Here is a 23,598-nt window from a genome sequence, read left to right on the forward strand (position 1 = left end):
GGTTGCCATATCAGATTGTAGGACTATAAGAGAATTTAGTCCTTTGAGTTTCCAGTATTCCAATATATAATATTCTATTGGTTTTTCATCATAATGCTTTGATACAGTAGTTAACATTTAAATGTCATCAACAGGCACAAATGAGCAAAGGCTCTTATCTTGATGGAAAATCACACCGCCGACAGTGATGAATGCTCTTTTGCAGAACATGACGGCCTACAGTTAAATAATTAACAGCTGTTGTCTCACGAAACAGCATATTTTAATCATGTTCATTTCTTTATTCCCCAGGGTGACAGTGTTCCTGTCTCTGTGGTTAAATCGCTCTTTTTTAGCCTCTGCCGACTTTGATTAATGAGGAACCAGATTTGCCATCCTACAAATTAGACACTTCTCTCATGTTTCTGTAATGCTCTGGTGTCACATGGCAACAACTGGGCAGAGGACCCCAAGGAGACCGCTAATCAACTGACACACAGAATTTCCAACTCTTAAATTTCCAAATGTGAATATAAACTTTCTCATTAAGTCTATGCAAGCATGAGGATGATTTACATTACTTTTTTTTTTTTGTACTGTAATACGGGAATATAAAAATGTTTCATTGCATGTAATTAAATCCTGGAGGAGTGATATCCAGTGGGTGTTCTGATGCTTATTTCTGGCGAAGACACCATATTCCTTACCCAAAAAGATTCGCTCAAAGTTGAGAGGAAGAAAAGAACGTTCCTGAGTGCCTGCATGTATTAGCATATATTTATTCAGGGGCTGGCAGAGACCGAGAGACAGAAAGAGTTGCTGTGCTATTATAAACTAATGCAGACTCATACTTAGGTCTGGACATGGAGTGTTGTCCATTTGTGCCTTGTCTAATGAGCTCCCCACAAGTGCTTTCCTCAGCTGTCATTTGAAAGGATAACCAAGGGATTATAGATCTGCTATTGTTTCCTATTAAATTATGCTTTCACAGGAAATGCCAGTCACTCTTAAAAGCTAATTGGGGAATATCTTTGCCAGACGAACAAGAGACTCTGTCCTGTTATTTGGCGGACCAGGGGCTCAGTCATATAGTAACACTCTGCCCAGCCTCGCAATCACCCCTCCCTCTGTGTAAAGTTTTATCACGGCGGCGCACACATACAGTAGTTTTCTCCGGGCATCCATTTTGTGTATTGGCGGGGGCTTCTCTAAATAGCTGGCAGTGTGGGCAGTAGGGAATAGAGTAAACTCAAACATGAAGGTGAATTATCTGCATTGGGACACAGGGGGAACGTTCCTGTTTCCCCCATAATACCTTGCCCAAGCACTGAACTCTTCCCATTACTGCGAGCCAAAATGCCTGGGGGGCTTTTGGGGTGACGCCCAAGACTTTTTTTCGCCTTGCTGATTCATCAGCTTTTGAATGCGAGAGATCCTTTGGTCTAGAACTTTTTGGAGGAGTCACTGCAAAAGCCTCTGTATCCAAGTATTTCAATGTTGTTGGAGTCTTCCTTACCCTCACCGTCATCCCCGCCCTTCACACAAAAACACACACCTCACTTCTTTACATTCTTTCACACTCTTTCTGTTCTTTCTCTCTCTCTCTCTCTTTATCTCTCTCATACTCACACATACTCTCTCTCTCTCACACACTCTCTCTCTCGCTTTCACTCTCTCTCTCTCTCTCTCTCTCTCTCTATCTCTCTCTGTCTTTCTCTCATATAGATCCCTGGTTACCGGTACATTACGGACATTGTCCTTGCATATCATCGTTTCTCCTCCAGCCTGGAATGTAGTTGTACAAAAGATGACCAGGGCTATTAACAGTCAGGTCATACAGTGCACTGACAAAGTCTTGACATTTTATCTTCCACCATTTCTCATTTTAAATGTCCCTTCATTTTTTCTAAATTTTATTTTAATTTCATTTCATTTTTTCCGCTAATCCGCAACATCATCCTAATGGTTCCATTTACTTTCAAAGCGGATAAATGGATGCCACTGTTTTCCCTATCTCTAATTGAGTAACGCTGTGACTATGGGTATCATGATAAGTTAATGATCTGTGCTGTATCCTGCCATTAATCCAATACATCTGAGTGCTACCGATCATTAAGCATAATGGCAAAGTTCTGCCAAGCAGCCTAAATGGCTAAATATATTTGGGATGCTGTGGCATTTCGGAAGTTGTTGTTGACTAATGTGAACAAATTCAACTTTTTGTTTTACTTTGCAAATGCAGAGCGATACATTAAGAATCAAATTGATGCGTACATTTCAATCAGATGGTACATTTAATTTTTTACGCAGAAGTAGGAACACTGCATTTGGCTACAAATAACTTAGAGAAATGGATATTGTAGGATGCGTGAAACCTTTTGTTTGCTTTGTTAACTCTACAGCTCTTTTATACAACATGCTATCATCATAGCTCACAAAAACATGGGTAGAATTAATCAAACAAAGATGTTGTACCTTTTTTTACTGTACTATATAATATCTGCATATGATGTTTATGAGCAGAATAATGGTACACCCATGGTTTTGAGGTGTAGTTGAATCCATAAGAGATAATTTCCTTCTCTAGTGCAATATCTTAAAAAATATGATAAAGAAAATGAGGTTTCGCTGAGCTTTAACTTTCACGAAAGACAACTGTTGAGTTTTGGGTCAATTTGCGTGTACATTGTGCTCCAGAGAATAGATTCTAGAGGATAGATTCAGAGGATAGCGGGATGTAGATGCTCTGATCGGAACAGTCAGTTGACAGTCAGTGTGTTGTGGATGTACAGTGTGTGCATGGTCCAAGTCCATATATTAAAATACACAGACACAAGCAAACACATCTATTAAGACTTACCCAAGTCTTATCTATTAAGACTTGTGGTTGTGGTTGCTCTGTGGTTTTTGGTCTACTCCTTGTTGGTCCTTTATTCCATTTTTATGGTTGTATTTATCTATTTATTTTTCATTTTATCCACGTATTACCCATTTAGCTTGTATTGCTTTTAGATTTTGCTAGCTTATCTGTCTTTTTTTTTTTTATTATTCCTTTTACTCATATGCATCAGTTTAAATTAGTTTTTTTTTTATAGAGGTTTTTAGTATTTTGTTTTTGTTGCTATTTTGTCTTTTATTCTTTCCACTTTTATTCCTTTTATTTATTTTTTAATTCTTGTCTAAATGTATTATGAAGCTACTTACCATGACTGGAAAGCACTTTGGTACAACCCCTCTTGCTTTTAAAGTTGACTTGACTTGACTCACCCTTTTAGAGCAGTGTACAGTGGTATGCAGCTGAAAATATGCTTGGGGCAGGTATGGTATTACAAAAAAATAAATAACATAAAATAATGGCCCATGCCTGACTGCTTGATGACACAGCCCCCTACTCCCATACATTTTTCCTGCTTTGAGTTGAAAAGAGCTTCACGGGCAGCATAGATGAAGCTTATGAGAATGTTTGCAGTCACTGAAGACATATCTGTCTACTCCCCCATGCCCCCCTCCCACACACACACCCACACCCTACCCCTCTCATATTTCATGGCAAGCTGTAAGCACGGAAAAGAAACACAGCTCTTCTCTTCATAGCACCGGGTTCTGTCAGCACCTTGCACATATCGGGCTAACAATGCAAATTCTGGCTAATAAGACGCTGAATTTGAATACTCTGTCCGTCATGTTTAGGAATCTGTATGCAAAAGAAGAAAATTCTCAGGCGCTGACAGGTCAACCATGACATCCATATTAACACTGCAGTATATTTCAAGCAGACTGTTTGCCTTCCCCCGATAAACAGGATGCCTGAGAATGATTTCTATAGTTCTAGATTATGTTGTGAGAATGTATTGCTTCTGATGGAATAACACTAAATATTTCATTGGCTGCCAAGTGGAGTAGACTTTCATCTGAATTAGCCCAAGTCATTATAGACTGGCTCAACCCTGGCATCACACCTCCTGAGTGGATGTAATCTCTGCAGGATCAGAGCGGTGTGAGGAAACTAGACTAAATCTGTTGTTTTTCAATCCTCGATTCCAGAAAATCAATACATTTGAGCTTGGTGTAGACTGTACACAGAGGTCGTTTGGAGTGTTTTTGTTAAAGGTTTTTTAAAATGACCTTTCGCTATTTTACTAAAATATAATTTTACGATTATCACAGATTGGACTGACAGGTATATGGTGCACTAGGGGAGCTTCAATGGACGGCACCAACGACCAATCCCGAACATTCTCCTTTCGTGAAATGGGCATAAGTCTGGAGATGGATGAGCTCTCCACAGGCCAGGTTTTAGCCTTTCTTATAGCCAGTGACATGAATCTGCTACCTTTTACAAAATATATCTCACAATTCCTGTAACAGAACGTTCCTTCAGAGGTCACCAGGTTTGCGGGAATGAAATGTCGCAAGGTGAATGTTGGGGTTAATGTTGTCTCAGCATTATAGGCCTTGAATAGGTCACCTTGAATGTGAAATAAAATACAGATGGTTAGCCTATTTCTAAGAATCCATTAATCAGTTGTATCCATCTACCCCAACTATAAAGTTGTAACTGGGAAATTTCAAGTCAGAACTATGCGTCTTCCGAGTCGTCTGGACGGCAGCGTTAGTTTGCAGAAAATAAAGAAACACACATTCACAAACAGATAGACATCATAAACTGTTGACTTCAGAGTGGATCATTGATTTAATTTCCCATTAAACAAATAGTCTAACTTAAACTACGATTTAATTAAGGACAGCTGGGGCCTAGGAATGGCCTACATCAGTGAACAAACATGTTTTCCTTGGAAGCCTGATCATTAGGGACCAAAAAAGAACACCCACAGAACTGTTCCACTGATTCATTTGCACCTGTCGGTAGGAAAGGCAAGCTCAGCCCCTGATATGGTGTTTGAGGTATTGCTAAAAGACTGAAGGAAAACTGCTCAACAATGCTCAACAAGAAGGAAGAACATTTCGGTGTCATTTTCTCCCTCTCTGTACGCCTTTTCATCAGTCCTTTGTCCTGTCCTCATCTCCTCTGATGTGTTCCTCGATCCGATTTACAAGAGTGGGTGACATTTCATTCTCTCTCACCTCACTCTCTGTGCTTTTAGACGGTGTTACTCTGAGCTCTTCAAACTTTACAGAGATAAATGCTACATGCTCCCCAGATGCTGGGTAGCATTTGGAGGCTGGATCAGTGCAGTTGATGAGCGCCATATGGAGTCCCATGTCTCGGACTGAAATGCCATTGATCACAGTTTGGGCTGTTGCTGCAGTGCTGGGTAGCTAGTAGCATTCTCAAAGCTTTTTTTTCATGTCAACCCCTACATCTCCTCACACATCTGTCCTTCTACCCTCTCTTTTGTAACTGTTTTATTGATTGATGCCAGGCCTAATTTAGAAGGTAGGCATTGGAATTATTGTGAAAAGGAACAGTAGACAATGGCAGAACACCAAAGGAATTTAGGTCTATTTTAAATCATGTCCCCTATTTTTTCCCAGTCTTTCTTTATCCTTGTCCCTTCATGGTTCAGGCTTTTTGTTTCTCCCTCTCTCAAGGTGTCATCTCTCTGGCTTCCATGAGATAAGAGAATTTAACCACTCTCTCCTTCTCTGTCTCTTCCAGGACAGAGGCAAATTGATAAACTATGGCCACTGGAGCTGTGCTGTCAGAGTAATAAACCGGGGTGGGAATATGTCCACATGCTTGACGTCCAAAGGGGTCAGTCTCTGCCCCATGATGAACACGGTGCAGAGCGGGGCAGTGCTTTGTCAGGACCATCTTGGCATCTACTGCACGGGAGAGCTTGTGCGTGTGCCAACTAGCCATCACCTTAAAAAACCCTGAATTACCTGAAGGGCCTCAGAACTGTTTAAAATGGATATTTAAGCAAAGCAAAGCCCCTCACACACCTATCAAGTATCACCCATTCGCAGTACTACACATTGCTGGCGAGGAGCAAGGAGGACAGTGAGGGAGATTTTTTGTTTTGTTTTTCTTTTTTACTCTTTTTAGAATTTTCATGAAAAAAAAATAACCAATTAGGAACAGGGTCTGGTAAGCCTTCTCCATCAAACATTTCATTAAGGATTAAAATGAGCAGGCTATTTAAGCTGCTTTCTTAGAGATAGAAGCCTCTCAGCTCTTCCAATTAAAAGGCCACATACCATATTCAATTTCCCTGGTCTGCGGGGAATAGGAGAGTATTAAAAGAAGATATAGGTGGGTGACATTAAACGGGCGGTAAGGAGTTTTGGTCTGAAACTAGTTAGCTAACTACCTAAAAGCCATGCATAAACCTCGCAAACACCACCAACAGCCCAGTTGGCAATGATAAAAGCTTGCTAATTGGAGTATTTTGCCGATGTCATTGGCAGTGTCGCGCTGTGAAAGCTTTTTCTACATTTTCGCAGGGTATTCCGGTCCAGAACACAGAACTACATGATCCTTCACTGTCCTTCACATGGCCAGGACCACAGAGATGCTACCAAAACTAGTTTCCTATAGAGACCTGCTTCAGAAAATGTCCAATTTTTGAATAGTTTCCTGTTTTAAAAAAAAAAAAATTTGACTTTGCCTGGTTCATTTTATTTGTCCCCGCTCCAACTTTGTTCTTGTTATCAGATGGGAAATGCAAAAAAAAGGGTCTTTATTGGATTATAGCCTCTAAACTGCAGCTGCTACTTGAGAGGAAGGCCTTCCTGTGAGCCAGGGCCATGTTCACTCTCTGGCCTTGCCTTTTCTCCGTCTTAATTAAGACCTTTACAGACACAGGTTACTTCAGGCTGTGAGACATTTTGAACATCTGTGGGCTCCTTGGAGAGACATTGCTGTAGACATTATAGAAACGGGGGGGGAAAGTACAAATACTGATTTTTCATTAAGCTTGGCCTTGTCTGGGCATAGCCACAATGGATTTTCACATTCAAAGCAGGCTGTCACACAAATGGAGGTGAGATTGAAGCAAATATTGGCAGAGTGTTTTTTTTTAGCTGCACAAACCTGAACTTGGACCAGGAAACGTGGCACCCAGTTAGAGTGGATTTCAACAAAACATTTTCATCGTAAGCGAATGTGAGGTTGCCATGTTTTATTATGGAAGGATTTTAATCTGCTGCCTGGTGATGATTTAAAAAATGTCCTTGCGGTTGGATGGCATTCAGTTACCACACATTGAGTTGCCCTCCACCTGTCATTTCAGGGAGCACATCCCCTAGATTGTGAGGTAGAAATCGACTGTGCTGCTAATCCCTTAGTAATCAGCCAAATCTACTTGCTCTTTTATGACAAAGGAACGGCTGATATTATGAATTCCCACAGAAACAGAGGCTGTATCCAGTTATGAATGCAGAGGCAGATGGACCATTCAAATGTTTTAAGGAAATCATTATAGGCAAGGTTGGTTTGCATGACAAGAGTAGTTCAGCACTGCTAATTTCTGCAAAAAGTGTGATTTCATTTGTTACAGCCTTTCTCTTTTACCATAGGGAGACCATGCCAGACCACTTTATTTCCACTGGCAGGATACAGAATACAGCATGTCTTGAGTTAAATTGAAGCATATGTCATCAATCACATCATTAGCATATTGGATATAATAGTGAATATGTGAAATTATACATTGAAGTATGCTTCAAGAGTAAAAAAACTAGGAGTTGTTTGTTTCGGCTGGGTGGATGATAAGACTGCTGAGTAGTTAGAGACAGACAGATTTAGAAAGCTACGTTTAAATGTGTTTTAAAGTGGTGAGCATCACGTCGTGTTAAGAACACATCGTTCTTGTAACCAGTCCTCAGGCTATTGCTGTTACATATCTGAAAGTTATTCACCTGGTCACATTCAAATGAGCCTCATCTCACGCATACTGTGCCCTTATTTATTTGAATCAGCCTTCAAAGTGTATGTGCAGCGCTGAAGGGAAATTGGAAATTGAGTTATCATAGTTAGCGGCTACAGTGAACTTGGATAATAATGGTGTTTCTGCGAGGGTGTAAAAAGGAATTTGGCCATTTTAATTGGCATTGGAGAAAACAACTGTGAACACACGTATGATAGTGGGCATTCAAGTGGCTAATACCAACACCAGTGCTGGAGCACAGCCTACACATGTTCATCTTGAGAATAGGTTCAAGAATAGGTTCAAGAGTTTGTACTAATGAAGAGAGAGGAAAAAATAAGTACACCATTGGTTTGGGCCATTTGATTTAATTAATTCATCAATCAATGAATCAAATATGCTGTAGTTTTAGATTAACCAATAGGGGGAGGTTATCACTGCGATAAATAGTCTCACTTTACTTCTATTCTTAAGTTCTTCTATTTAGTCCATTCAATTAATAATTTGAACCTATTATCATGTTGACTGATTTTAAAATAGAGGTGTATGCGGTGTAATCCCTACTGAGTTTACTCACCAGGCTTGCCTTCTAATTCCAAATGATTAATGGCAGTAACATTATTAGTGTTAATAGGCTTATTTCCCACAGTGGCCTGATTTGAAAGTCACATTGTGGGGATATGATTATTTTGTGATGCATCGCTCCATTCATGACAACACTGCAATGGGCTAATCTGGCTTGCATATGTTGCTTATAAGGCAAGCTATGTAACATATTTGAGAATCCGATATTGTCAAAACACCAGCTTTTTAACTCTCAGAAAAATGTACATGAATAAAAAAAACATTCATGGCAGAAGCACACAAGCAAGACATCGTCACTTTTTAGACGAGATTTTTTATTTAATATTTTTTTTGCCAGAAAAGGAAAAGAACATAATTCAACTTCTCTGAGCACTTGTGGCCTATTACAGTTCCTGCATATAGTTTCCCCCAAATGCGGACCTATTACCATTTCATCTAAAAGGCTTAGTCACGAGAACCCCGTTGAGGTACTCTTCACTGTGGGACTCAGGTAAGTGCCATGTTTAAAATGTCATCAGTTGGACTGTAGGTAATAGGCGTACAGGGGCTTTTTCTCTCACTGAGATGAATCATACCCCACTGAATTAAATCAAATGGGTTTTAAAGTGACTGGGCGAATGGGTAGGAGATGCCGAAACATGGTTAACAGATCAAGAGTTCGGCACGCATCAGCTCCTTTCCCAAAGGCAACTTGTACAAATAACCACACAGCGCAGCCTCATCCACTCAGCCAGAGATGGGCTCTGCAAGAGGCTCTTCTCTTTCTCATGTGAGTAACGCACCATAATGAATCACTCCAGGGCCCCTGGTAGAGAAGCACCATCAGACCTGAACTAGGGTTGCGCTATTCAGACTTCCTCCCATCCATTGTTTCAACCTCGTATGCAATTCCACCCTGGGCGCCAGGCTAGAGCTTATTTCTTCAGGTCGACTCTTTTCTTTGCAGTTTTCTCTCTCTCTCAGCCCGTGTCTTTCATTAGGCACGCTATAAATGTTTCTGCACCGAGAGGTCATAGCATGGTCATCATTAGTCACCGGAATCATAAGTGTAGTTAGGGGCTGCCGAAAGGCATTTGCGAAGGCAGCACAAAAATCCCACTTATTCTCTCGCCACGACTTCAAAAGCAGGAGCGCAAGCTGTCTGGTTTACAGAATTAATAAGCGTTGACGAGTAATTCACAAGCCGCTGAGAGAAAGAAAAACATTGAAATGCAACAGTGAAACAGAGCAGCAAGCGGTGGGATGTTTAGGCAGTGTTGACAGTGTGGGAGTTGTGGAAGATGAACACCCCCTGTACCCGCTGTTGGTATGTTAAGGTGCTGGTGTTGACTCCGTGGATGTGGCTGGCATTCTATATCTGCGCTACATATGGTGTTTCTGAGACCCGCGAACCACACAAGAAGCATAAGGTCCAAGGCAAAAAACTCTAATTTCTAGTGAAACTTGCCTGATAGTGGATAGGCTTTGACGATAGAGTAGCAAACTGCTATTTTTGCATTGAAACCATCCCTTCACCCTGTAAGGCAGAATTCACTCTGAGAATGCCCATGTCACGACACTTGTGACATTTAAGCTTATTGTTTATTGTATTAACAAAAAACAGTTTATTCATTAACCATTCATATAACTACTAGTGTGCCATGCCATTACATTAATTAAGATCTCCCAATTGGCGTATCTACTGTTTGGTAATATTGTAGGTAATTTCATATTTAATGGAGTCAGATTAATTGTATTTTCCGCAGTATTTATCACTCTAATGCTTTCTACTGTTCCATAAGGTTCAGACACATATACATAAACCTTCCAGCCTGGTGTTTTCTGCCGTGGTAACATTTTTGCTGTCCTTACAACCCTAACCCTAAAAGTGAAAAAAGAGAGAAACGAGAAAAGCATTTGTCATAGAGGGAGACTGGTTGAGAAATGAAATGCGTTCGTTATGATACGGTGAATGATGTGCATAGTGTTAGCAGATTAGTAGATGTTAGCAGATGTTCAAATTTCTGTTATTTCAACAGGGGAAGACTGAAGCATGCTAGAACACTTCCAAAAGCTGAGAGACGGTCTACCGCATACGTTGTGTGTACGTTGTAGCCATGATCCTGCGAGAAAAGGAAAACATAAGCATGGTGTTGTATTCAGAGTGCTTTTGAACTGTACTCGTCAATATTTGACAGTGCACTTGCCTCCTGTTTGTGAGAGCCCTGTTGCGAGAGAGTGGCATCTAAAAGCACCAAAATCCATGTAAATCAGGCCAACACTTTGGCGTTAAGGGCTCCAGGGAGAAGGGATGGGTGTGTGCTTGTGCACAGAGGGCGGGGGGGAATGGAGAGCTCAGCCACAAACAACACTCCAGCTGCCAAGAACCTCATCTCTGACTTCTGCCTTTGTGCATGGCTGCGAGAATAGTGTGGAAGTATTCTACTGCATGGGTCCTATGCTTGCGCATCTCTGTGTGTGTGCATCTGTAGATATATTTCAATACAATATTTCAATACAATACAATATAATCATAAATTATTTTGTTTGTTCGTGCATATGTGTGTGTTTATGTGTGTGAGAGAGAGAGAGAGCATGCAAAGCATTATAGTGAGGAAGCTCACAGCTCATTTGCTGTCTTAATCACCACTCTGCTATTCTAGCCGCACAGTCCACACCATGGATTCAAACAGCATGAGCAAGATCGGACATAAAAGGCGAGAGGCAGGGGGTGGGGGTTGTGTGTAATATAGTATTGTTCTTTGTGTAATTATTTTTGGGAGACACACTGGGAGTCAACCTATCATTACTCATGTCACAGCCATTTATGAAATGGACTGTGCGTAACAGGGAGATCAGATGGACTGATGGACGCCCATCTGATTCAGCGTCTTCGGGCTCTTTCTCCATCATGACACTTGAGCATTTGATTCAGCTTGATTCAGCATTTGATTCAGCTTATAGGATCCTTGCACTTTGCCTTTTGAAGTTCATTCATCGTATGTAACAGTCCTGTCGCTGGGCGCCGTTTTTGTGTAGCTTGGATTCTGAAGTCAGGGTTTCTCAGGATCCTCTGGGCTGTGTGGTTCAGCAGTCCTGTTTGGCGTAATGCTAATTCGTGAGACTCATTCATCACCGAACCAATAGACTAATTCTGCTCGGAGCGATTTATCACCCTCCCCCTTCTGGGAAACAATATGAGCCCCACGTTTCGTTCGTCTGAGTTTATGTCCATGCCAACCACTCCCATGCCTGGGCCCGTGTCGGAGATTCATGGTCGGTGGGGAAAAAAAATGCGGTGCCATAAATCGCATACATAATGAGTCCGTGCCGTAACAGACAAAGCACTCGGCTTGCTGAGATGTTCACTATTTCCTCCCCCTGTCTCTCTCTCTCCCTTTCTTTCTCTCTCTCTGTCTCTTTTCTGACGTTACTCCGGTAAATGTTCCCGCTGCATCGAGCGAGACAAGCTGCTGATGTTAGACTTCTCCCGACGTCGGGATGATTTGTCATGTTAGGGAACGCTCTGGCGAGGCCCAGGCGCGGCAGAACACAGGGAGAAGCTCCATCTGACACTCCACCTCCTGCCTCCGCTGGTGCCGTCAGGGTTTTATAACTCCTGTGCCAGACATATGGCTGTCACTCATTGGAAACAGACACAGAAGGTCCACAACTCTGCATCATTACACCGTGGAACTGAACATGTGCATCTAAAATAGGATTTTTAATGTTTCATAATGTTGATTGCCACAGAAGACTAGCACAAGTGATTCTCAATGTAACATATGGGCAAATATATGAGCTATATCCTACAAGTACTAGATGAAGATCTGTAGGTACACGTAAATGGAAGACCTTTGACATACGTGGTCCGACTAGGACTAGGATATGTGAGAAAAGTCTGCTGGAATGGCTTTTACAGGAAGCTTTGAAGAGCTTGATAATATTGATGGCCTCTATTCACTCATCGACACTACAGGGCGTAAGTGGTAGGGCACGAGACAGAGAGAGAGAGAGAGAGAGAGAGAGAGAGAGAAGCATCCTGAAGCCTATGACATTAGCTGGCCCGGGTGCCAGCGGCTATTATTGAAATATTTATACAGATTTTATGAGGCACTGACGCCGTCTCTCCCCGATGGTGGGGTGGGGTGGAGGCAGGCACCATTCATCACCACACTCAGCACCTTTGAGAAAAAGGAGAGAGAGAGAGAGAGAGAGAGAGAGAGAGAGAGAGAGAGGCAGTGCTTGAGAACTGTAGACTGCAGGGAGAGACAGAGGGGAAATGGGGGTGGGGTGGTATGTGTGTGAAATAATGTCTAAAAATGTAATGTTATGATTATATGTGAGGGTTCTTTATTTTGCCTGTTTCCCTCCACTTACATAGGCTCCGTTCTGTTTGTCTCCCAGGGTGACGACGTCCTGACTGTCATTAAGATGAAGGCTCAGTGGCCAGCATGGCAGCCTCTCAATGTGTAAGTACTCCCAGACACTACTCACACACCTACACACAGACACACACAGACACACACACACTCTACCTACACACAGACACACAGACAAACTTTCTCTCACAAACACATACAGATGTCAACAGCCATGCAGACAGACACACACACACACACACACACACACACACACACACACACACACACACACACACACACACACACACACACACACACACACACACACACACACACACACACACACACACACACACACACACACACATGTCCTTGATCTGCTCAGGATCCGGTGGCCCAGTTGAACTGCTTTCCAGCCAGTCTTATTAAAGCACTTGGCCCAGAAGTGCTGTGGCCCTTTTTAACCAAGTAGATCAGCACAGGAGGCCTCTTTCAACTGAATTTCCCCTCAAGTTTCTCTTGTTTTCGTATGTGTTTGTGGATGTGGTGTCTGGGTGTTTGTGTGTTTGTGTTTGTGTTTACATTACTCTTAAAGAGTCACAGAGCCAAAGAGCTGGTTAGCCATCCTCTCGCAGGATATCACTCTGTACTGTAAGACTTCCTTGTGCTTTGCTTCAGCGAGTCCATGGGGATCCTTGGCAAAGCAAGCAATCCCATCCGCTCATTAACACGCGGTCTTGTTCATGCACTAGGAGGTAATTACATCATACAGTGGCAATACAAATGTGAATAATTCAAATGATTGTGTCAGGGGGGAGGCGGAGAAAGCAGGCACAAATAAATGGCCACACAAACACACACACACATGTTTATGTTTTGGGCTGATATGTCCTGAGGTCAGAGAGTAATGATGGTGTAAATGAAAGCTATAAAAAGTGCTTTTTGCCTCAGCTGTTTCACACACACACACAAAATCATCATATTCCTGGCATGTCTCAGCGTGTGAGTGTTAGAGAGAGAGAAAGTTGCTGTGTGTGTGTGTGTGTGTGTGTGTGTGTGTGTGTGTGTGTGTGTGTGTGTGTGTGTGTGTGTAGATGTGTGTGTGTCCATGAGTTTCTTTTAGCGTGTGAGGTACGTTTTGATGAGTGATGGGTAATCCTATGGTGCCCCTGTAGATCAAGGTTAATGGCCTCCCTGTGGCTCCCATACTTCACGTTATTACTTTGACCCATTTTAAACAGCAGGCTGTCAATTAAGCACAGAAATGCTCCCCCCTTTTTAAACCCCCACACACCTCTCACACCTCCTCACACACAGAATGTGTCTTTTCACATGCCCACACCAATCAACCCAGTCAGGCACACACACACACAGACACACACACACACACGCACACAAAACACACACACATACACACACAGAGACACACACGCACACACACACACACACACTATTTACAAGGTGCTAATTAATTAGCCCTCTCCCTGAAAGACACAAGCATTCATTTTGTATCGTGTCAGCCAAAGCATGGGCCCTCTGTTACCAAGGTGAGAAAAGAAAAAAGAAAGAGGGAAAAGGAGTGGGGAAGGATGGGTGGAGGATGGAGGAGGTTTGCAGAGTGGAGGAAGTTGAGATGTTTGGGGGGGTGGAGGTGCAGCCGACATGGAGAGCAGAGTGGAGGGTTAAGTCAAGCCCCCTCGGATATTACTTCCATTATCAAATACATGTACGCTGGTGGCTCTCGTGGGATCCCGCCGATGGGAAGTGAGTGTATGGAATTTGAAAAGCCATTACCGAGACTCTCTCTCTCTGTGTGTTCGTGTGTGTGTGTGTCTGTGTGTGTGTGTGTGTCTGAGAAAGCGAGTCTCCTCCGCCTCACTTCCACGCAGACGCGGCAGCGGACTGTAAGGCCACTGCCGCCAGTGCGCCGCTATTACTGAGACGGAGCGCCACCGGTTGGCTTAGCATCCGCTGTCTGACGCGACTGACTGAACACCTGAGGGCCGCCATCTCTGGCCTCTTCACAATGTTTATTCATGACCTCGCACGTTCTATTGACTTGGGCAGTAACTCAGAGAGGTGCCAGGTCTTCTTCGCGGGCATTAGCACGCGCCATAGTTTAGGTAGAACTTTGATTTTTAATTCAGGGATGCACCTCATTCTCAGTCAAGTTCACTTTTCATTGCCAGGGCAGAATGGATATGTATAGAGGCACATTAAACATACTTGACAGTCAGGGTTGCACTTGACTTTGAATTACAGAGCATGAAAAATTCATCTCCCTGAAGAGAGATGCCAACACCACAGCGGTTCGGCTGGGATGGGTGGTGATTGCGTTTTCAGGTCCTTGGACTCGGAAGACGCCTTTGGGTGTGATGTGCTCCTCCTGCATAAAAGCTCGAGTCGTACCTCATCGGCATCACTGCCCCCCCCCCCCCCCTCATCCCCTTTTCCGCTCACAGAGGCCTTAATGGGCCTTAGTGGCCCTGTGAAATGTATGCAGATTAAACGATGGCGAGGCACCGGAGAGATGAGGATGTGCTTAGACGGACCACACCTCCAGGTCAGTGAGTGTGTGTGTGTGTGTATGTGTGTGTGTGTGTGTGTGTGTGTGTGTGGAGAGAGATGAGGATGTGCTTAGACGGACCACACCTCCAGGTCAGTGCTCTTTCTCCCCCACCCACCCCCCCACCCCCACCGCTGTCTGCGCGATAGACAGCATGTCATCGTGGGAGCACAGGAGTGATGCGTCAGGAATCAATGCTGGCAGCTTGGCGGGGATCCAAACATGACGTCATCTCAGAGGGGCTAATGTCAGAGCAGACGGTACCGATGCCTTTGGGTGGCGGGGGGTGGGGGTGGGGGGGGTCAGGGGCTCGTCACTCTCCTCTCCGCTGGCTATGGCAGACGCACAGAACAGACACGCGAGATATCAAGCAGCCGCTGCTCGGGTCTTTGTCATGTGCAATACACAGCTGGATCTCTCTCACACAGAGACGAATTTAGGGCCGGGATGTTGATCTCTACTTTTAGAAGGATGATATGCTGGTTCAGAATAGACAGTCATGTTCACCTTCTCTTTTTTCGTTCTCTCAACTCTCTCTCTCCCTACCCTTCTCATCTCTTTCTGTCTGTCTGTCTCTCTTTCCTTCTCTTTCTTTCACTTTGTCTCTGTCTCTCAAACTGTGTTTCCGCCGAGACTAGCTCTGTTGCCATGTTTACTGCTGAAAGCAAAAGTGTGTACAGTGGCACAGGAGGGAGTCGCATCGTGGTGGAACTTTCCAGAATTCTTGAAAAGCTTGAGTTAACTTGATTAGCAAGTGCCCTGACAGGCGGACAGCAAAATCATGGGTTGTCAATGCAGCCTCAATTTAAATGCATGTTTTCTTTTTTGTGTGTGTGTGTGTGTGTGTGTGCGTGCGTGCGTGCGTGTGTGTGTGTGTGTGTGTGTGTGTGTGTGTGTGTGTGTGTGTGTTCATGTCGAGCTGGGTGGAGTGGAGTTCATTTTTTCGGAAGAAAATTGAGAATGTATGACAAAGAGAGGTTGAAAGACACTGACTAAGACTGGGGAAGAGACATATTCTTGTTGGCCTTTACTCGTCTCTGTGTGTGTGTGTGTCTGCGTACCTCACTGAAGGATTAGAATGTCATTCAGTGTTAAGCATGCTAGGTAGTGTGCCTAATCTCAGTAAGTAAATCAAATCTGTGACTAGTGATCTGCACACACACTCAGATGCACTTGTGACATGGTCACGTGGGTGATCAGTCGTCCCTTGAGGACACCTTAAATTACCTTCAGCTGCAGTTCCCTCTCCCCTGCCCACACATTCCTCACTGCGTGTGCATGGAGACCCAGTGAGGCCCAGAAGGCTCCTGTATGCGAGAGCCTGGCTGTTTTTTTACTGTTTGGATTTCTCCTTCTTCTTCTCCTCAGACATTCTATGGCTGGAGGGGGGTTCCAGGAGGTGTTACTGTAAGTTTATCTGTGATGGGCACTCTGAGTCTTCTGTAAATGTCAGGGGTTTGGTGTAGAGCGGCTCGCGAATATAATATCACAAATAATGATATCATATAAGCCAAAACCCGCCTTATTATTTTCTGACTTTCTTGTGCCTTTAGAAAAAAATGTGTTTGTGTGTCTGTGTTAGTAACTTTGCCTGTGTGTGCGTTTACATGTGTCTTTAGATGGTTGCCCTTAGCGTGAGTATATCTACGTGTGTGTGTGTGTGTGTGTTTGTGTGTGGAGGTATTCACAGAGGTTTGTCTATGTCTGTATATTTCTCTTTGAGGTGGGATGTTTGCGGGGTGTAATGAAGAGCAATGTCAATGCCTTTGCGTTGGATGTTTGTCAGACTGACAGCGAAGTCGGCAATTGTCCTTCTTTGTTCCCCCTCTGTGGGACAAACACCCATACCACTATGTCACTTCCTGCCTTCAGGTGCAAGCGGTTTTGACTGTGTGTTGGTCTGAGTTACGATGACGAGTCGACCACGATAAGACATTGCCATAGGCTTTTCATGAGTGGGAGCAGATAACTATCTCTCAGCCCGTCTGCATATTTCTTATCAGCAAAGCCAGCATGACAGTTCCCTTCAAAATTCCATCTAAACAAAACACTTCATTGCGTTCAATTTGAGAGTATATGTGCGCTGATTATCCTTGTGTCTTCCCTCCTACCCACTGCAATTTCGGCGTCCCCTTCAAACTTTGACAATTACACAGCATTTAAAAAAAATGTGATTATGCAAGTAATTATCTGTGCTTGTCACAATACAAATGCAGTGATTGAAAATGGAGTATGCAATTAGTATGGAAGAGGTATTAGGTATCGATTCGACGACTGCCTGATTTGTGCTCAATATATATGTTCTGAGGTTTACTTTGCTATCACGCCTTCTTGCTTTTCCAGGTGTTACACTGGTGTTGCATTGTTGTATTGACTTATTGTGCTCTGTACTCTTCTCTTGTCTTCTCTTCCTTTCTTTCTCTTTGTTGTTTCACTCTGTGTTTCTCTTGGTTTCACCATCCCCTCCTTTCTCTGGTTCATCCTCTTTCTCACTCTCTTCTCTCTCTCACATCTCCACACCTCTTTTTTCTGTCTTCCTCTCTGGCTTTCTTTCTTTCTCTCTCTCTCTATCTCCACTGTCACCTTCTTTCTTTCTTTCATCCTGTCTTCCTCTCCAATTACTTATCTTCTCTCATATACCTCTACACCCCTCTCTCTGTCTCTCTGTATTCCTGTCTCTCTGTATTCCTTTTTTCTCTTCTCTTTCTCTCCTCTCTCTATCTCTCTCTCTCTCTCTGTAATCCAGTCGGGCGGCTCCCTCTGCTGAGTTCTCTGTGGACCGCACACGTCACCTCATGTCCTTCCTCACAATGCTGGGCCCCAGCCCCGACTGGACCGTGGGCCTGTCCGCCGAGGACCTCTGCACCAAGGAGTGTGGCTGGGTCCAGAAGGTCGTCCAGGATCTCATCCCCTGGGACGCCGGCACTGACAGCGGGGTCACCTATGAGGTCAGCACCACTCCCTACCCCTCACCACCTTTCACCCGTCCTAAGGCCGACCCGTCTCTTCCTCCTCAGGTCTCGCCATGTTTGCCCTGTCAACGGAGTCAAACACAAGCACAGATTCATCGACTCGCTGATTTAGGGTTTTTAAGGGAAGCATTGGCCTGAATCACAGAGTTCAGGGTTGAACCCGTTGAACTGCGTTGGACCCCGCCCTCTTTTTTTCCTTCTTTCTGTCTTTCGTGGGACAGCCTTCGGCTGCCACTCTTCACCTCACCGAAGTCTCCAATCAGCATGGTATTTCAGAGGGGACACATGCAGAGATGAGAGCAGAGTTATCCCCAGGAAAAGTGGAGATGTATTGTTAGGCACAGGACAGATGGCTGCTCTGAGGAGTCTGCTGTTTCTTGTGGATGTGGGATGCATATCGTGCTCATATCATGCTCCTTCCGCAGATCTCTCCGTCTCTCTGTCTCCTCATCGTCCTGCGTAACTGCGCCATCTACTGGTCTCTCTGTGCACTGGCACCGCAGAGAAGCAGGCAGCAGGCAGCTCCCTCATTAACATAGACCTGTAATCCCCCCCCCCTCCACTCACCGCAATGGATGTTTTTCTTTCTTACTTTTTTTTGGTGCCCGTAAGTGGAGAGAAGTGCGAGTGAAAAATCCTGCCTCGAGGGGGCTTTGATCGAATCCTATGCCCCGTTCTTGGCTAAATTCCCCCCTTTTGGGAGCCACGGGGGGTGATGTTTCACCCGGCCCAGCCTATCATTTACGGGGATGGGATGTTAGGTCATACTCAGTGGGGGGTAGATGGCTGGGTAATTTCCACAGGGTCTTTTGCTTCCTTTGCTCCCCCTCAGGCTCTGTTTGTTGCATTAACCTCCTTTTCGTGACCTTTTCCCTATTGACTAATAACAGGACGTCTCTCCCTTTAACCCCAAAGACTAAAATTGCAGTCTCATATCACTGTTCAGGTCTTTATTTTATGCTGCAGTGATGGAGGTAGTATTGAGGGAGCTTTTATTTCAGAAAATGTCAGCTCCAACAATGGAATATTGATGATCTATCCTCAGGCCTACAATAAGAAATACATTTTATTCAACAGAATGGGCATTTGAAAAGTAATTTTAAGACGGTGAAAATTAGGGAAATCCAAAATGGACTGAATGAAGCAGTCAATCCAAATACAAAAAAAAACCACATAATAAATGTCACTATAACCTTAACTTTAAGCACAAGTGAAACCACTACACTAAGGCATAGTAATGGATTTGTGGTTGCCTGATAATTGCTCTAACATATGTGATCTTCTACCAACCCTCCTCTTTGTGTGTACTTCCCCCCAGTCTCCCAACAAGGCCACCATTCCCCAGGAGAAGATCCGGCCACTGACCAGTCTGGATCACCCTCAGAGCCCATTCTACGACCCTGAGGGGGGTGCCATCACGCCCGTCTCCAGAGTGATGGTAGAACGCATCGCTCGCAAGGTCTGAGCCGCCTCACGAACCCAGAGAGAAATTAATATTTCACCAACATTCCGCATTTGTGTGTGTCAATTTTCTTCAGATATTTTCAAAAAGGTGTTTGAAATCAGCCCATGAAAAGCTGAATTTCCCCTTGATGTAATATTTATACATTATACATATTTGATTGTCCCGAGGGACACAATTTAAGTCCTATAGGGAGTTGGAATTGGACTCACATGGTATGTACAACACTGGGTATGGACTCAGCCAGCTGTTTGAGATGTTATGTGTCTCCTCTGTTGGGCTATGTGTCTGGAGTGATACATTTCAGTGTGTAGCATCTGCACAGCCACCAGACAGCCTTGGAACACACGTACCACTGTGCATTGCCTCGTTAATGCCAGGCTATCTGAAGGCTTCCTCTATAGATCACTTATTAATGACCCGAATCAGTGCACCTCTGGGTGCACACAGCAGTAGGAATGAACCTTCTGCACATCTCAGATCTTACATCTTGCTGCATTACTGATGGTGATCTCTCAGAGGGGGAGGAAAGGTTCAGTGACTTCTTTTGCTTTTGTTGAATTGGTGAGGAGGTGAGGGGGGTGGGAATTCTCCCCAGTGATGTGATGTATTTGAATGTTTCCCAGGGTGAGCAGTGCAACATCGTGCCTGATAATGTGGACGACATCGTCGCCGACATCGCCCAGGAGGAGAAGGAGGAAGGTCTGCTGGTTTTGACATTTTTCATCTGTTTGCCAGCAGAGTGTGGAGCATTGATTGCATTCTGTCTTTTAGGCTTTGAAATGAAGATTATATTTCTCAAATGACTGTAGAAAATGCTGCTATAGTATCTGGAGATGGTAATAATTTCTTAGATGTTTGTAATTGACTCTTAAAGTCCTTTTCGAATTTGATTTACTTTAATTATGTTCACTCACTAGGTTATTGTTTTCACTTTATTCAAGTGTCTTTGTGTTCATCTTACAAGTGTTTGGGGCAGAACATCAGTTCTTCTGTTCGTCACATTTAAATGTATTTGTATTCCTTTGATCGTCTCTGCAATGGCCTCACTGGTAACCCTGTCACCCCCCCCCCCCCCCCCCCCCCCCCACCCCCCTGTGTAGATGACACGCCCGAGACCTGCATCTACTCCAACTGGTCCCCGTGGTCGGCGTGCAGCTCATCCACCTGTGAGAAGGGCAAGCGTATGAGGCAGCGCATGCTGAAGGCCCAGTTGGACCTGAGCGTGCCCTGCCCACACACCCAGGACTTCCAGCCTTGCATGGGCCCCGGATGCAGTGAAGAAGGTCAGGGCGCTACTTACTAAATGTCCTTAAATACTAGTGCTTCATGAAATGGTCTTGTAAGAGACCCCAAGACTCATTTCACTATTACACTTTACACTTAATGTATACTTTTATGAAGAAAGGGCCATGTATATAAAGCATAATATGGGCATATTACCTGCATTCTGATGTTTTGTTCCTTTACAACTATTGCCAAAGCTAATTTGTGTGATACATTGTACAGGTCATTCCAATTCATGTTACCTCAGAGGTCATTTATTTACACGGTCACCCTTAGTAATTACTGCCTGTGGGTTTATGTTAAATTATACACAAGTGTGTGGCAAGGCTTACCATAATAGTGATTTATTATGTCCTCTGTAAGTAGCTTTTAGTTTACTCCAAACTCTGTAAAATAATGGCTTGAGGTGCTGTAGGCTCACGGAGGGACCCTACTAATAACATCCCATGGTAATAGTGACAAGACATTTTATCAGATAACAAAAGCTGTGAGGCATTTGCACACATAGGCCCCTGCATCGATTCTGACGCGGAGGCACGCAAAGATCAAATGTGCTATTGTGAAGATTTTATTAGCTGGTTGGGGATCGATGAATCTGAAGCTCATTTGTGTGGTAGCCAATGAAAAAAAGAAGGGTTATTACAAAAGCGGGAAACTGCTCTGGAGATGTGTTGTAACGTTTTTGTTTAGTGCTGGTTGGTCATTTACACCTCTTAAATATTCACACAGAACTGTACTACAGTTTCCCTTGAGCTGCTATGGTATTGTAAATATTATAGTTGAAGACTTTGGGGGAATATGTGATTTGAAATTGGGTATTATGTAGCACTACGGCATGTGTGATTCTCTGTCTTTAAGAGTGCTTTCACATTTTATGTGCCACATTACACGGCTGATGCCGTCATTGCAAGTCTCATAAATGTGTTTGTCTTTCGCTTTGAGACGTTCAGACAAAACAGTCTCAGCATTCTTTATGGGGCCCAGTGGGGAGATTTTCCCTCTGCCTTGGTTCCTAATGGTCTGTTAACATCCATTATCGATTGATTATGTTGTGGTTGGCTTGATACAGAGGCCTTTGGGATGTGGCGTTTACCCAGCGCTTTTATTAATGATTAGATTAGTGCTGCTTCATCGAGCAGAACTAAGTGAAGTCTTCAATTTTGTGGTGATGATAGGGTGAGTGTGATTTTTGGATGTGTATGGTTTAGTTGTATATTGGAAAAATATTAAAAAGAAAATAACTCCAATAACACCATACTTTTTGTGCATCCAAACTTTTGGAGATTTGGAGGTGGCAACAGTGTTTTAAGTGGTTGTGACTTGTTGTGAGTTGTAGTTAACCGTCTGTGACCCTCTTGACCCTACTCCAGTATCATGATATCCTTAGAGATATAACAATAGATCTATCTGATGTGAAAATACATGTTCTCCTGAAAAACCCTTTCTCAGAAGTAGTGAACACCAAAGATTTTCAATGAAGATAGAAGCATGACAGTTTGGTACATTGTAAAAATGGCCACTCCAGTAAACTCCTTATTGGTTGTTCACAGTGGACGCCTCCACGTGCATGATGTCGGAGTGGATCACCTGGTCCCCCTGCAGCATGTCGTGCGGGATGGGCACCCGCTCACGGGAGCGATACGTCAAGCAGTTCCCCGAGGATGGCTCCATCTGCATGCTGCCCACCGAGGAGACGGAGAAGTGCATCGTCAACGAGGAGTGCAGTGAGCACACATGATATATATGTCACGCACGCACTCACTCACTCACACATCGCCCCCTAGGCCAGCAGAGGACGCACACCTTGGCCCTCGGTCCATGGAGACACCACCGTCCTTGATCAAGTGTTTTTAAAAGTCTGCGCGGGGTGACTTTTCAAAGCTGCAGAGTCATAACATAAGCCTGCACGTGGATCCGACTGTGTCAAAGCAGTATTGGGACTAAGGAGAACATAGCTGGCAGTTGCCGAGGTGGAAGGTGCAAGTCTGCTAGGGCACATTCACAGCAGCATATTTAGAGTGGAGTTGTAGCCTAATGCACCTGGCTGTAATGTCCAGAACCTCCTGATGGGCTTTGTTAGCTGAGTCAGGTGTATCAGGCTAGGGCTAGAGTTACACTCTGCAGGAGGGTACATCTCCATAACAAGGGTCAAGCAGCATACTAGCATGCCCCCCCCCCCCTCCACAAACACACACCTCTCTACTCTCTACTCTGACCTTGTCAGGTACACAGTGGTACACCCATCAACAAATACACACATGCACACAAACACACACACACACACACACACACACACACACACACACACACACACACACACACACACACCAATACACCAATACACAAGCACACACTTTCTCAGCCTGAGATTCTAGGTCAGTCAGTCCCTGGATCATCCTCTCAACCTGCCCTGGCAGAAGCAGACTCTCCCTGTGTATCACTGATCTGATCTGATGTCAAAGCATCACATCCCTGATGGCCCCTTGACACTCTTATGTTAGCATACACAGACACAATGCAAAGTAAGCAACAATGAGGTCTATAAAGTTTCAGAATACAAAAACTTAAAGTA

General features: G+C 44.0%; 1 protein-coding gene across 2 annotated transcripts in view; it reads left to right on the forward strand.

Moving 5' to 3' along the window:
- Positions 1-23,598, forward strand: part of spon1a (spondin 1a) — a 92,170-nt gene that overhangs the window by 64,182 nt on the left and 4,390 nt on the right. The window contains exons 7-13 of one of the 2 annotated variants that reach the window (XM_031569231.1): positions 12,783-12,847; positions 16,674-16,712; positions 18,052-18,253; positions 19,596-19,736; positions 20,366-20,441; positions 20,843-21,025; positions 22,577-22,750. In XM_031569231.1, the coding sequence (XP_031425091.1) occupies positions 12,783-12,847; positions 16,674-16,712; positions 18,052-18,253; positions 19,596-19,736; positions 20,366-20,441; positions 20,843-21,025; positions 22,577-22,750 (880 nt within the window). The remainder of the gene's footprint in view (positions 1-12,782; positions 12,848-16,673; positions 16,713-18,051; positions 18,254-19,595; positions 19,737-20,365; positions 20,442-20,842; positions 21,026-22,576; positions 22,751-23,598) is intronic. The other variant, XM_031569232.1, reaches the window with a different exon arrangement.

Source organism: Clupea harengus, chromosome 6, assembly GCF_900700415.2.
Source record: "Clupea harengus chromosome 6, Ch_v2.0.2, whole genome shotgun sequence".
In the NCBI taxonomy this organism is placed as follows: domain Eukaryota; kingdom Metazoa; phylum Chordata; class Actinopteri; order Clupeiformes; family Clupeidae; genus Clupea; species Clupea harengus.